The 15,699-nt window shown below is 43.1% G+C and overlaps 1 protein-coding gene across 2 annotated transcripts in view; it reads left to right on the forward strand.

Moving 5' to 3' along the window:
• The window catches only part of gask1a (golgi associated kinase 1A), a 49,969-nt gene extending 37,309 nt beyond the window's left edge, over positions 1-12,660 (forward strand). For both annotated transcript variants that reach the window (XM_071469788.1, XM_071469789.1), the window contains exons 4-6: positions 8,068-8,190; positions 9,707-9,810; positions 11,539-12,660. In XM_071469788.1, the coding sequence (XP_071325889.1) occupies positions 8,068-8,190; positions 9,707-9,810; positions 11,539-11,743 (432 nt within the window). In that variant the 3' untranslated portion in view covers positions 11,744-12,660. The remainder of the gene's footprint in view (positions 1-8,067; positions 8,191-9,706; positions 9,811-11,538) is intronic.
• Positions 12,661-15,699: the final 3,039 nt, after the last annotated feature.

A 15,699-nucleotide genomic window follows, 5' to 3' on the forward strand; every position in this document is an offset into this window, starting at 1 on the left:
ACAGACAGACAGACAGAGAGACAGACAGAGATACAGAGAGACAGACAGACAGAGAGACAGACAGAGATACAGAGAGACAGACAGAGATACAGAGAGACAGACAGACAGAGAGACAGACTGAGATACAGACAGACAGACAGACAGAGAGACAGACAGAGATACAGAGAGACAGACAGACAGAGAGACAGACAGAGATACAGACAGAGATACAGAGAGACAGACAGAGAGACAGACAGAGAGACAGACAGAGATACAGACAGAGATACAGAGAGACAGACAGACAGAGAGACAGACAGAGATACAGAGAGACAGACAGAGATACAGACAGAGATACAGAGAGACAGACAGACAGAGAGACAGACAGAGATACAGACAGAGATACAGAGAGACAGACAGAGATACAGACAGACAGAGAGACAGACAGACAGAGAGACAGACAGAGAGACAGACAGAGATACAGAGAGACAGACAGACAGAGAGACAGACAGAGATACAGAGAGACAGACAGAGAGACAAACAGAGATACAGACAGACAGAGAGACAGACAGACAGAGAGACAGACAGGGTGATAGATTGAGTCGGGGTGTGTCAAGGCTCCAGTTTGTTGAACTTTGACCCCTGCTGTGCTGTACTGACCTTTGTGAGTCCAGTCAATAGCTGCAATTAGAGATGGAGGGAACCTAATACGTAACAATAATGACTTTTGGTATAACATAACAAAACATGATCTGTATTAAGCTTCATATTCAGTTACATGGCTTGTTACAAATACACTGTTTATGTCAGTTTACTTCCAGCTGATGCATTGAAATAAGATCTCCCTTTTGGTTTCTGATTTTTCCTTAAATGAGCAGACAGAAAGTACTATTTCATTTCAGGTGGACTTAACAGTGCAGTAGCTGGCGGGCCCTGGTGGTTCACCTGGTGAAGCAGGCACCACCAGTCAAGGCTCAGTTCTGAGTGTCCACTGTGGCCTGGGTTCAGACCCAGTCCAGTCCAGAAACCTGCATGTCATCCCCTTTCCTGCCACTATCTTCTGTCTCTGTCAACAAAAGAATAAAGGCAGAAATGCAAAGAAACTAAACTGATGGATGAGTTTGCCGTAGCGGCCACAGTCAGTACTGCAAGATCACATGATGCCCAAAAGGCACAACCAAAAAAAAACAAACTCATTAATATAATAATCATTTCAAAAGGAACGGCTGTAAAAAACAGGTGAACGAACGAATGTAACCTATAGCTGAGCAAAGGAGGAAGTCAGATGACATTGAATACAGAGCAACGGAGTCTATGATGATGGAGGTCAGGTCAGAGGTCGGAGTTTCACCCTGGAGACAGCTGCTCAGTAAAACTGATGGTTCATGTTTCTTTTATCCGTGACCGTTCAACAACCTACACCCACACATTTATTATTGTTACCATGACGACGGAGGCCCTCTGACCTTAAAGTGATAGTTCAGGTTATTTGACGTGGTGTTGTGTGAGGAAACAGTGTGTTACCTGCAGTAGATTCATTCACGCTATTAACAGTATAAGGAGTGTAGCAGTATTTAAAGTGGGGCCGGTGTTCTGCATCTGAAGGATGACATCACACAGTAACACTACACCTGTCAACAAGGTGGAGGTCAGTGAGCATTCAGCTGTTCTCCACAAAACCATTTAATATCAACTCACTAAACACAGTTTAGCTTGAGTTTCCACACATACTTTGCACATCATTGCATTGTGGTGGTGGGTTATCCTTACCTTACGTACGCCCCATTCATCCTTCCTGTGTTCCTGACAGCAGCATGCAGGTGCACATCTTCACTAAGACCTCTGCTGGTTGTTTTTGACTCTTCCAATGTGATCAGATAAATATCAGCAAATTCAAAAATCTCTTTCATGCACAGAAACAAGCAGACAAACAGACTCAGGTTAAAGTTACTGCAGCTGTAGCTCTGCTGGTGAACATGTGACTAGAAGAGTGTTTCTACCACTGCCAGGCTTCCTGTCTGCTGATGGAAGACACATTACGTCATGTGGACTTTTCAAATCATCCATGTAAAAAAAAACAACAGTATTTCAGAGCCGTCTTTCCCATTATATTTGACCATTTAACTGACCGGTTGCATTATTTCAGTTAATTCATTTAACTAATTCTCTGTGAGTTCAACATGGTTGCTTTGACTCCACCACCCTCCCTGCCTCTCTCACTGTTTAACAGCCCTCTGTGCAACATTCATATATTTACTGTTGCTGTCATACATGAGCATGCACTGTAAATTGTGCAAAACATTTCACCTCCTCAGTGTTGAGCTTTCCCTGACACCCTGTTGCTGATTTTACAACCTGCAGCAGTAATTTTGTCCTGCTTTGTTCTGCCTGCACACTGAGATGGAATGTGTATCTAACACCTATCTACAGTGTGTATGGGGCTGAATATGAATAACCCATGAGGCAGCTCTCTCCCCCTCGCTGCCACCAGTCAATCCCTGTACCAGGGCCAAGCTCTAATAGCCTCCTATTGATCTGCTGAGAGCCGATGAGCAGGCCTCTGAACACTTGTTCCAACCTGCTCCCCTAACACCTCCCCGGTCTCTGATAGCAAGGAACCAGACACCAAAAGGCGCAGGAAGAGCAGTGGGAAGGACACACACAAAAACACACAGTGGCAGTGGAGGATGCCCTGGGGAGGAGAGAGGAACTGAGGATAAGGTGACTGGGTGAGTGCAGATTTTAAAATGAAAGGGACACAGCTGCAGACTGGGACCCAGCAGCTCCTGCTGTAGATGCATCGATCAATCAACCGAAGCACAGTCAGCAGCTGTGTCTCAGTTCAGGGGCCGCATCCTTCAGAAGACCCGGTCTACGAAGGAGTGGCCCGCAAGGGCTGAACTGAAATTAGATGGTCTGGTCCACGGAGAATTTGTGCTTTGTGTCAACAGCTTTGCCCGCTCTAGCCATTGCGCCGCAAAGTGCAATACTTACATTTAAAGTGCAGTCCTCGGGCTCTGTGTCAGTGTTGTTCACCGCCGTAGTATTTTAAAAACCTGTTGGATCCTTTGTTGCACAGGAAAAGAAGGACACGTTTCTCGCCCATGTTTGAAATGGGAGTGCCTAGTCGCACCGCTGTGATGCAGTCAGTCTTCAAATACAGCCTCTGTAGGATGTGGCTCTGAACTGGGACGCAGCTGGCATGTTTGTGCTGGTCTCATTAAAGTGTGAAGTCAGGTAAAGGTGTTATTAGTTTTTAGTTTGAGTTGGTTGAAGCAAAGTGACAGTGTAGATATAAAGAGCTCAGGGAGGAGGTAAGGGTGATGGGCTGTATCACAGAAACTTCCTAACTCGCAGATCTTAACTGTTTGGTGACCCTGGTAATAAGGGTTCGGACATTATTTAGGTAAAAAGACTCCTCTCTCTCTCTCTCTCTCTCTCTCTCTCTCTCTCTCTCTTGTTGTAAATTTCCCAAAAGAGACAGATTTGGATTTTTCCACAGATGTTTCCGACACTTCTAACTCATCTGTTCTTAAAAAGTGTTTTTATTCAGTTTTGTGTATGTTTCACTGAGAAATCTAAACAACACCTCAGTGAGATCAGATGAGAAAGTAGCGGTGGTTGCTAGTTAACAGACATAAAAGTCGATAACCAATGTTGGATGGAGTATTTAGGATCTCCTAAACTGAGATTAGACATGAGGAAGTAATATAAAACAGGATGCCTAAAGTTTGTCAGGATTTGCTTCTGTAAAACCAGATTGAGGAAAATCAACATCCTGTCTGAATTTAAAGGTCCACACAGTCTAAAGGTAGATGTCCATGTGTTTGTGATTCTAAAGCAGGTCTAGGTTCTATATTAATACTGTGAAAGTATCAGAGCCTCAGTCCACAGAGAAATGCACACAGCCTGTATTCAGAAACTGAGCCTTAAAACCAGCCGTCAGGACTTCTGGAACTTTGTGATGTCACAACAAAGCAGTCACTGCTTTCATCCATGCCCCAAGCCCCACCCATCTGGACCCACCATCCAACCTTGCAGGATTTGGTTTCTCTAAGTGTTTACCTGAAATCTGTTATATTTTTATTGGATCACTCAGAAAACAGCGAGCCAATCAGAAGAGAGGTTCAGATCCTCTCTTCTGATTGGCTGACTGACCTGTTGTTACTAGAGCTCCAGAGAGAAGCCTGAGAGAGGAGATGTAAAACTACACTGAGATGGTTTTTGGTTCTTAAAACCACAGATATATCTTCTGATGGAGATCAACACTTCACCCTTAGGACCTTTGGCACTGGATGTGTCATGTGTGTGGCAGCTATGGAACGTCTTGGTTTCCAGTTTGACGCCCAAGTTAACAGATGAGAACAGACACACTGCCTGCATGAGATGTGCATGATCCAGAGATTCAGCGTCTCACCTGTTTTTCACACGTGATGCACGTCTTGCAGCAAAGACAGAGAAAAGACTTGATGATGTCATTTTGACATCACAGCAGCAATATGTCACAAAACTGACACCTTCCACTACAGTCTCTGCATCTAGGCTGAATCTGAACATGTCATAGACATGAGGCATTTACTAACACAAATAAATCAGAAATTAATTAAAAATGAAGAGAAATCCAAAATGTATCCTGCAAACTGTATGTTTGACAGACAGAGCTGCAGTAGCAGCGACAGAGCAGACACACAGGCAGTGTGAACACACACACACTTGCTTTTCTGCAGCAGATCAGTAAAGGCAGCTGCGACGCACACACCATGCATCCAGTGTGTCTCCAGCGTAAAACTTAAGAAAGGAAGCTTCTGTAATACAGCCGCCTCAGGTGGATGATGTCATTCGTTTTTAGCCGTGTGTTTTGTTGAAACAAGCCAAATAAAAGATGCTCAGTTTTAATTTGCAATGCCACAATGACTGAAAGACAGAAAAAAGAAGCAGCTCTAATAAATTCATTTGCAGAAACCTCAGAGAGAAGACCTGACTGCCCACACTGAGACTGAGTGGTGAACATTTACAGAGCGGTGGGGAAACTCAGCACCAAAGACTGAAACAAGGAAACAGATGTGATGATGGAGGAGAGTGTGTGTGGAGATGAGGCTGAATGAGCTGAGAGGACCATGTTAATTGACCTCGCTAACATCAGATCAGTGTGTGCTGCGTACGGAGACTCCACATGTTCACTTTACAGTTTGTTCCACTTTAATTTGGTGTTGACTCTGACCGCAGCAGAGCACCACATCTCGTCTTTCCCTGAGGCTCGCTGGTGCTCAGTGGCGGTGTAAGTCAATATTGGCTCAGTCTCCACATGACTGCTGGAGTGAGCCCAGAATCAGTGTGTTCCAGTGTGGGAGGGAAATGTGGCAGCAGGGTGAGAGGTCTCCTAAAAACACCACACAAGTGAGAAGAAACAATGGAGGTGGAGCTCTACTGCTCAACACAACACACACACACACCACCTCTATCACACACACACACACACACACACACACACACACACACGTGCTGCTGATCTGAGGGCATTGGGTTGTTTGAGTCACACACATGCACCGATACACACAAAACCCACACACAGAGGACAAACACACATCCTCACAAACAACCCGGCCCTGTGGTCGACCTGAGTCCAGATCTAATAAAGGTCTGTTTGTGTCAGCGTCTCACATTAACAACAGGGAGTGAATCACATGATGCTCACACTGACAAGATCCTGTTGTATTGTTCATCATTTCATCGTCAACTCTACAGCCTGTGATTTTCCACAGTGTTGGTACATTTCTACTGCAGCTGCTCATTCTCCGGGGTCAGATACAGGGCAGTTTAAGGTTCCTATCACCACAAGAGTTAAAGGATAATTCCTTTAAATTACAGATATGGGCTTATTTTCACACTTTGCTCATCAACCCTGAAATAAATCAGACAGGGAGGAGCGCGAGCAGTCAGGTGAGCAGTCAGGCTTTAATTACATCCCAGGTGAGAGGAGGGTGTGAATTATACATTGACAGTCAGGGGGTCAACTTTGTGAACTGAAGTGTTACAGTCCTAACAGTATTCCTGTTTGTTTAACCAACAATGTCAAATAAATGTGGTGGAGTAGAAAGTACAATATTTCCCCTGAAATGTAGGAGTGGAAGTATAAAGTAGCATAAAATGAAAAACTGGAAATACTCAAGTAAAGTACAAGTACCTCAAAATTGTACTTAAATACAGTACTTAGAGTAAGTTTACTTAATTACAATCTACCACTGCTAATACTATTACTGAGCCTTCAGCACACATGCATTTTAACATTGTTCAATGACCAAACACATAAAACTGCTGAATTCCTGAGTGAAAACTAAGAAGGCGTCTATTATAGAAGCTAATATCAGAAAGACAGTGAATCACACACTGTGATTGACTGTTGTTGGATTAATTCTATCAGTTGTCAATTATGCTGCACACTTTTTATGATTTCTTTTGTCCATTATTCATCATTTTATCTTTCCAGTATACTTACACGTTATTAGGCACGTGTATTGTACATGTTTTGTCATATCAATAGATGAGATGGCTCAAACTAAGACCAAAAATAGACCAACATTGTAATAAACTGGGACTTTCCTTGAACTTTTGTGCTTTTCTGATTAAAAAGAAATCAAACCTTAATTTAATCTGTTCATCTACCAACCACGCAAACAAAGTGGAACAGTATGTCTGTGAATGCAGCTCAAAGTAAAGTCCATGCTGCAGGATTTTAATAGCAAACTATGCAGTCGACACAGACTGATGTGTCAGTAGTGTTTCAAATCTCTGGAGCAGATGTCATGTTGGGTAAAATTTACCCAAACCACAGGAATCTCCTGAGATGTTCCTCAGTCCAGCTTTATTTTTATTCTCTTTGACAGTGTCCACACAGTTTGTCTTCATCTCTGATGGGCCAGACTGAGAGTTTGGTTGTAAATTCCAGTTTAACCCTCATCATTAAAAAGATCCTCACCTGTTCCACTTACTGTCCGTGTGAGTTCATCCACACCGACACTAGATGTCATTCATTTTCACACTGATGACTGCATGAGATGATGTGTCAGACGGAGAGCCAGGGGTAGAAGACTGACTGACACTGGCTGCTTGTTTCTACTGTGGAGGTCAGTGCAGACTGATCAGAGGCTGAAGGTCCGTTTTCCTGATCTGTACTTCACGTCACACTCACAGTACAGGAGTGTAGGTGTGGTTAGTGATGAGGGATTACACACAGTGAAGTCACTGTATGAACACTATTTCCTGATATATATATATATATTTTTATCAGTTCAACAAATTATATATTCGGGTAAAATTGCTTAACATGCTTCTTATAGTAACTCAAGTTAGTAAGGATTTCAAATATTCTATCTTATTTTCTAATTATGAGTCTAATGGCTCCACTTAAATTTCACTAATAGAAAATGTTTTTGCATCTTTACCATCTTTACATTCAATTTATAATCTGTAACTTTTCTACATTAACATGTCTAAACATAAGTTGACCTGTGTTATATATGTTGTTGAGTTTTGTTCTTACATTAACCCACATCTTTCCATTCTTTTGTTCAATTCTTAAACCAGGGAAATCTGTGATTTTAATTATGGTAACGCCCTGTCTCATTGGTCACCTCTCAATGACGTCATATCCTCTATGTGCATGTGTCAGTGTTGTGTTTGTCAGAATGTAAGACTTGACTTTGACTGACCTCTGTGGATAATTCGGCTCCAGGTAAAACCCTCCTGAACCACTGACACTGAACAAATCCAAACCAGGAGAAGCTGACGGCAATGGTGGTAAAGACAACGACTCCCATGATCCCACACATGGGATGACATCACACAGTGCCATCCTCTGTCACAGTTTTGATTGAGAGACCCCTAGAGGCAGAAGTTACAATATGGTGTTTAACACTGACCTTTACCTGTTCATCTTTGATTAATGAAAAATTCCATCGTCTTTTTGGAGAATGTAAATGAAGATGTAGCAGCTGCAGCAGGAAAATGATTCCCTTGTGTCAAGAGCTTCCAGTTTCCTCACAGTGCCAAAGCTAATTACTGTGTGTGTGTGTTCTTTGTGTGTCGGTGCAGGTGCACGACCGTCTGGACAGGTACTGCTGTGGTTTCACACCTGATCCAACAGAGGTGTGTGTGGAGAACCTGCTGCACGACAAGTGCCACAACACCAAGGATCTGCTGCTGGTTCACATCCTGGTACGTACCACAGACACACACTCAATTCTACTCCACAGGCGGTCAATGTTTTCTCTCACAGTCTCTTTGCATTAATGACACAAAGAATAATGAAAAATCAAAGCACAGGTTCACTGATCAGAGCTGTGATTGATGTGATGTGCTGGGAAAAAGAAAAAGAAAAGGCTTCATTGTTGTTTCGCCTCAAAGCTTTAAATGTCACTGTTTCCTGTTATTGTCAAATAATTATTCATTATATCAGTGGGAATGAAGAAAATTAAATCGGCTGCCCTGTTTGTTTCCTTCCCTGGCAACACAGGAGAAGCATAGATTACACTCTGAGCAGTGATGTTTCTCAGAGCCGGTGAATGAGCTCTCAGGGTGACAGATGTTTGTGAGGGGGAGCTCATTATGTTACTGTACATATGAGTTGTATTGTTAGCTACAATGTGTCAAACTAGATGGAGGTGTTTGTATGAAAATCACAGCAGGAGCTTCTTCCAGAATCACTTACCTTTGTATTGTTTTTTTTAATATTCAAACCCCAGGACAGCAGCCCGTCGCAGCAGGACAACCACAGGTGGAATTAATAGAATGAATGACATTATTGCATATCGGTGTTTCAGTCATAGCTGACTGGCACACTTGAACACCAAAAACCCATCTTAATGTTATTAGTAAAATCTGAGATCCTCCTACTATTTTAAGTAAAAATGTCTTTTGCCTATTAGGTGCATAACTGGTCTTTTTCATCAAACATCATTTTTACTACCTCTCTCTGCTCATAATTACCCATCCTGGCAGGTGCAAATTAATAAATCTTGCTCTCAAAGGAATTATTGTGCTTTCAAATGAACACTTTGCATACATGAATTAACAGAACACAGAATTAAAGCCTATATGCAAATGTAATGTATGTACATATACTTAATTTCCATTAAAAACTCCACTAAATCCATGTAGGTGATGTAAATGAGATTGCTGAGGCCTGACGATCTCATCGGCTCAGTTTTAAGTGGCTGTGGCAGCAGGAAGTGAAGTTCCAGGTTGTCGTGTCTCCTCCACTGTTCTGTGTCAGCAGTGGTGGCTGCAACAGCTCATGCCCCTGTGTGTTGCTAAAGCTAAAAGATGTAAGACTGTGGGAAATCTCATCTGCATGAGCCACTTGGTCTGAAACACATTGTGTTACAATGTGATCTGTTGTTTAACAAAATGCACAAATTATTAATTCAAGAGCACAAATTACTCACTGGTGCACACATTTCTCTGAAAACATGATTTAATAATTCATGCATTCTTTCTCCTTGAGTAATTAAAATTTATGAAATCATTTGCATGTATTCCTCTGAATAACATGTCAAATGACAAATCTGTTCAGTTCACTTTATGTCTGAATGGAAAGATACAAAATGATGAAAATGAAAGTAAATAAAAACATGTATGTGAAAGAGAAAAACAAGAACCTCTTCAGAAAGTCATTCTCAAACTGTATTTCTGAGCAGTGTGTGTGTGTGTGTGTGTGTGTGTGTGTGTTCAGGTGAGGAAGGCTGATCCCTCCAGGTTGGTGTTCATAGATAACGCCGGCAGACCACATCAGTCTGCCAACAACCTCAACTTCAGGCTGGTTGAGGGGATTGACGAGTGAGTACACGGCTCTAGTTTCTCTGTCTCAGAGCAGGAGGAGGCACATTGGAGATTTTTTTTTTCTCTATTTCAGCACCAAGTTTGTTAAATGTCACTGAGCAGCGTCAGAAACACACCGTACGCTCACAGCGGGTGGAAACACTGATGTAAGGAAAATAAAACACATCTAACCACACATTTCCCCAGCGAGCGGCTTTTAAATCAGCAGCTCAGAAACATCCACTGGAAGCTCGTCAGGGTTTTGTTACAGCGGCTGTCTGATTAGATTAGTGTGCATTCAATTAGCCTCCCATTGAATGTGCTGCGTGAATCAGGTCTGATAGAAATCCCCCTTTGTCTGTCACTGTGGATTAACAAGCTGCTCCATAAACGGCTCCTACGTGTCTTCAGCCATGGATTTGAAGCTGAATTGAAATAACATGTTAAAGTATTTCTCATCCCTGAATCACGAGGAGAAAAATACAAGGAATTTATTATTTATTTATTTATTTATTGCTTATTTTGTTTAGATTTCATGTTGTTTGCATGACTTAAACACAGCTTAACCACAGTTACTGTACATGATGGATGAAAGAGTGACTGTACCAGCAGTAGGCCTGAGTCATCAGAACAGGAGAGATTTTGGATGTAAACAAGCTGATTCTTTCTTGAGTAAACTGTGGTTAAAAAAAGAAAAGAAAAGTAAAATTCATGATTCAGGATCCAGGATGGTGCACATGACAGTCCACCTCATTTTCTGCATAGATAATGATAAGGTGGACGAGAGGCCTGAGACCCCAGGTTACTGAGAACTGGAGCTTTTACAGGGGTTGAATCGTTGGCACAAAGATGAGCAAACATACTGTAAATAATGAGTGTAAAGGTGAAAGGTGTGAGCCTGTGCTCAAAAAGAGAGAAGTCAGCTGAGAGGAGTTTTGGTGAAGGTGTTGGGGAGATCTGAGCTCCCCAGAGGATGATGATGATGATGATGATGATGATGATGATCTGGAGTGACTGTCTGTGGATGATCATGGTCACCAGAGGATGAGTTCTCATGTTCCCTGGGATGATTTCCACTTTTCCACTAACAAAGAATAATAACATGAACACTGCCATGATACTAGATGAATACATTAACGGCCTCCCAGAGGATGAACCCTCCTCTGACCCGTTCACACACGATGTCTCCTCATGTGGGCTTAAATCACTCTCTGCCCTCTGGCACCACTCTCAGGGCAAACTCTGCAGTTTTCTTTTTTTTAAATGTGTGATTTACACAAACCACATTAATATTATTTATAGCCCCACTTCTGATCAGGTGATATGTGTTTTTCTAGAAGAATTTCAGGCTCAGACTACAGGAGTTTCAGTTTTAACAGTGATTCACCCTCCCAACAATCAGAGGAGAAATCTGGTCCTGGACCTGTTGTACAGGCCAGATTATCTGCTAATGGAGGACTTCTCAGATCCAGGATTATACTCATTAGAGTCATCCTGATTACGGTAATATTTAGGATTGTAAATCAAAATGATTATAATTGTGTCAATCGAGCAGCAGCCAATGGTGTTGCCAAGCAACAGTAAATATTGTAGCCTGGAGGCTAATGTTAGCTGTTCATGTTATTTTACTTACGTGTGTGATGCGACCTAATTTTAAGATCAGTTAGGATTTTAAAGCTCCTGTATTCTGAACCTGGTTTTACTGAGATTAAACCACATCAGCTCTAATGCTGTTTGTCTTGTCAGGTTTCCAGAGAAAGCGGTGTCAGTGCTCCAGTCTGGATGTCTGGAGAGTCTTCTCCTACGCTCCCTCTACACTGACAGGGAATTCTGGGAGAGCCGAGGGGGGCTCAGTGGTCTCAGGCCTCTCATCCACCTGGTGGAGCAGAGAGGGAAGATTCTCCTCCAGCACATCAGGGACAGGAAGCTGCAGCTCAACAGGGACCTGTGACAGCCGAGCCGAGCCAAGCCGAGCCGAGCTGAGCAGGCTGGAGAAGTGAAACACTGTCTGCAGGATGAAGAGCTGATGATGATGATCCTTCAGTGGGACCTAACACAGATCATCTGCAGCAGCAGAAGTCCTGAGTGAAGCAGTGACTCAGCTGGTTCAGGAGAACATCAGACGAGCCTGGGTGTGAAAATAAAAAAAAAAACATGGAAATTAACATTTAAAACCCAAGATTGATGATTTAATTCAACTGAGATCACAAAAGTCTCGTTGACTCACTCACTGTTTAGTGTTTGCTTCACACAAGACTCACAGGGGAGTAAGTGCAGACAGCAGCTGGACTGTAGCTGGAGGTTGAATTGCTACATAATTATGTGCTGGATATTTGTGATTATTTTCTCTCACATTAACAAACAGCAGAGCATCTGCATCACATGTGGCAGAACACACTGGAATACATGCTGTCTTACAGGACAGTGCAGTTTTTATGGATCTGTGATGTGTGATGAAAGTTTTCATCTGTGTCTGCTCGGTTTGTGTCAGTGTGTTGTTTTCAGATCTGGTCCTGATGGCTGTTTAAATAATAATTTTTTAAATCCTGCTGCTCAGGCAGAGTAGGAGACGACTCACTGCACAGCCCCATGGCCTCTACCAGGGTGTATGTGTTGTTGCTATGTTGTGTGTGTTCATACAGGTTCCTGGTTGGGTGGAGCTGGAGGCTGACCACTGTCCTCCACCTAGATTATGTAAGCCCTTCCCATCCTGGCAGTAAGGAGGCCCCCTCCTCCTCCTTTGCACCACCTTGTCCCTTTGTTGGAGTTTTGATTTTTGGTTCATTTATTTTGGTGTTTCCTGTCTTATCTTTTGTTATCCTGATTAAGTAAAACTTTATTTTTTATAAAGTTCCTTTGTTGTAGTTACCTCCGTGTGTCTTCCCTCATTAGCTATGGTCTTCCAGCCAGGCCATAACTAATGGTACACACCTCCTGTCTCCTCAGTGCGTGTATTCATGATTCCTTGTCCATGTCAAAGCATCCTGGTTTCTTCACAGCCATTGGCGAAGAGCCAGATTTCAGAAAAGTGTTTGTCCTGCAGTCTTGACTTTTGAAAACTGGAGCCAAGCAAATAGTTTGAACATCGCAGGACAAGGGATAAAGCTGCTGCGACCAGGTATCACTGCATGAAGCGGGACACCCGGTCACTTTACCTGTTCCTCACTTCTAACATATTCCTGTTTCATTCAGCCTCCATCTGCTCTCAGTAACACGCCACCACAGACTAATGACAGCTCTACTGTCACCAAACAGTCTCTGGTGTTTGTGAAGATCACAGATGAGATCACTTCTGATCTGTTTCATGTCTGAGCGGCTCTGAATTAACATTCCACTCACACTGCTGGTTCATGGATTAATGACATTTTCTATGGCTTCCTCTTTCATCACTGAATAAATGGCTCTAATGAGGAATAGTTCAAATGTGTGATCCTCTCTTTATCCTCACTTGATCTCACTCACATTTAATATTTTTTATATTTTTTGGGGGGGGGGGATTCTGATATAATACAGTAAACTGCTGTGTCTTTCTTTTCTGTACCAACAGACCAACAATGTATAGGAACAACGCTGTCAGACACTGAGGAGTCACTGCCGCACCCTCTCTGCCCTGTTGCTTGGCTTGCGTGGCGTCGGTCTTTGCAGGTACTAGAGGTGGGTGTGTCAAAGGGTCATCAGCAAGGTGACAGTACCTGGACCCTAGCTGTGTCCCAATTCAGGGGCCACACCATCCAGAAGTTGCATTTGAAGACTGATTGCATCACAGCAGTGCAACTAGACTTTCTGATTTCGAAGGCTCCTTCAAATGCGACTGAGAAATGTGTCTTTCTTTTCCGGGATCCACCTGCTTGGGATCCCGGAAAAGAAATGGATGGGATCCTGCGTGGCCCAACCTTTCCCAAGGTTCTTTGCCTGGAAGTCATGAAAACAAAATGGCAGCGAACAACAGAGAGCCTGAGGATTGTATTGGGTTTCACCTCAGTTCAGCAGCTAATGATACAACTGTTAAAACCAAGGGCTTTAATACCTCAAGTTACTGGGAAAAAAAGTTACATGTTATCAAGGTTGCTAGGCAACAGGAGCGACGCAGCAGTAAAGGTGGGCACAGCCGGTGCTACAAAGTGAAAATCCTCCGTAGACCAGGCCGTTTCATTTCAGTTCAGACAGCACAGCTCCTTTAAAAACGCTGCTGGAGCTCGGCTCTGGTTCTCTCTCCTCCATGAGGTTTTGGTTGGTGTTGATGATCTTACTGATTACACATTGTCACTGTTAGCTCAAGTTCTCTCTTTGTTAACTGCCTCGTTTGTGCGTCTTCTTCTTTGACACTGCAGCCATGATGTCACGGTCATTTCCTGCTGCAGCCTGAAATCATGGTTGAACTTTTTTTTTGTGACCATGGCAACCAAAAAGCACTAAATCAGCTCCTGCTCAGCTCAGTCCTGCTGCAGAAATACCTCCTCTAGGACTGGACATGTTGGTGTCATGTGTTCAGTGTCAGTGTCACATGTGAGAGCTCAGTTTGTCTTCTTCCCTCTAACTGACTAACTGTGACTAATTCATCTCACAGGTACATCATACCTGATGTATGGCACAGTGTGAACACTTTATTAGCCTTGTTCCTGTCTGCAGTGTGTGTGTGTGTGTGTGTGTCAGAGAGAGATAGATGGGAAACATGAGCAGCCGCTCACCCATGACTCATCTCTCCTCATGCAGCGCTGTGGTGAAGGTCGTTATCTGCTGCAGACTGTGGTACGAGCCACAGGTAAGCTGCTGCTACCTGGAGGCTGTGATGTGATCATGTGACTCACAGAAGTGGAGCTGATGAGGATATTTTTCCCGTCCTGTTAGGATGATATCAGATTCTGCATCAGCTTCACTGTCAGGGCTGTTACTGAGGATATATTCATCCAAAGAGACTCACACCACAGTCAGGACATACTCTGCTCTATGACCAGGTATTGATTCCCACTGTAAAGATCATGTTCTCTGGTAACCAATCAACTGTGATTTCAGAGAATCATGGAGCATCATTTTTTTGTGCAGTGCTACGTAACATTTATTTACAAAATTACACTGGTGCCAATGTTAGAAGAGTACGGAGCCTGGGAGGAGACAAGGAGGGGAAAACTTTTTACTTTTGCAAGATCTCACAAACATTTTTCATTTAAGTCAGTCATGGAACACACACACACACACACGCACGCACGCACGCACACACACACACACACACACACACACACACACACACAGCCCGGGTTCATGGAGTTTTATTCTGAGATTGTTTTCGTCCAGCAGCTGTAGTCAGTACAACGGAAGACAAACTGGATGAACAGCAGTTTGCCTAGAATCAGCGTGGTGGTCCAGGAGACTCTGTGGCTGCTCTGGTTCAGATCATTTCTAAACATTTGCATCAACCCAACACCAGTGCAACACGAGCAGACACTCTGCTGTTAAAACTGAATCCCTCTCTTCTCACTAACACATCATAAAGGTAAAAAAAAAAACCTTTAATCTGCCGTGATGACCAGTGTGACTCTCATTAAGGTCCTGTTTATGTCCACAGTGGAAAAATTAAGCAGGTTTCATCATATAAAGATTTGGCTGTGATGAGAGATTGAATTGAATCTGTCTGCACTGAGCAAACTTTTCATTTTCTTCACCACCTCAGGTCTTTTAGGCCAAGTTGACAAAGTGTGTGTCCACAACTCTGAAGTCTAAACTGTTCCAAACAAGAACCTGCTCACAGGTTGTACCAGCCTCCTGAGAAACGATGAATCACTGTGACACATTAAGGCAACACCACAGTCTCAGGCCCCGACTGTGTCCTGAACAAACTGTCACCATCAAACCAGAGAAACTGGTCCCAGGATGGAATGAGGTTAGAAGATTGAACATGGAATTTAAGCC

Source organism: Trachinotus anak, unplaced genomic scaffold (assembly GCF_046630095.1).
Source record: "Trachinotus anak isolate AG129_WGS33_773 ecotype Australia unplaced genomic scaffold, CSIRO_AGI_Tana_v1 ptg000032l, whole genome shotgun sequence".
Lineage (NCBI taxonomy): Eukaryota > Metazoa > Chordata > Actinopteri > Carangiformes > Carangidae > Trachinotus > Trachinotus anak.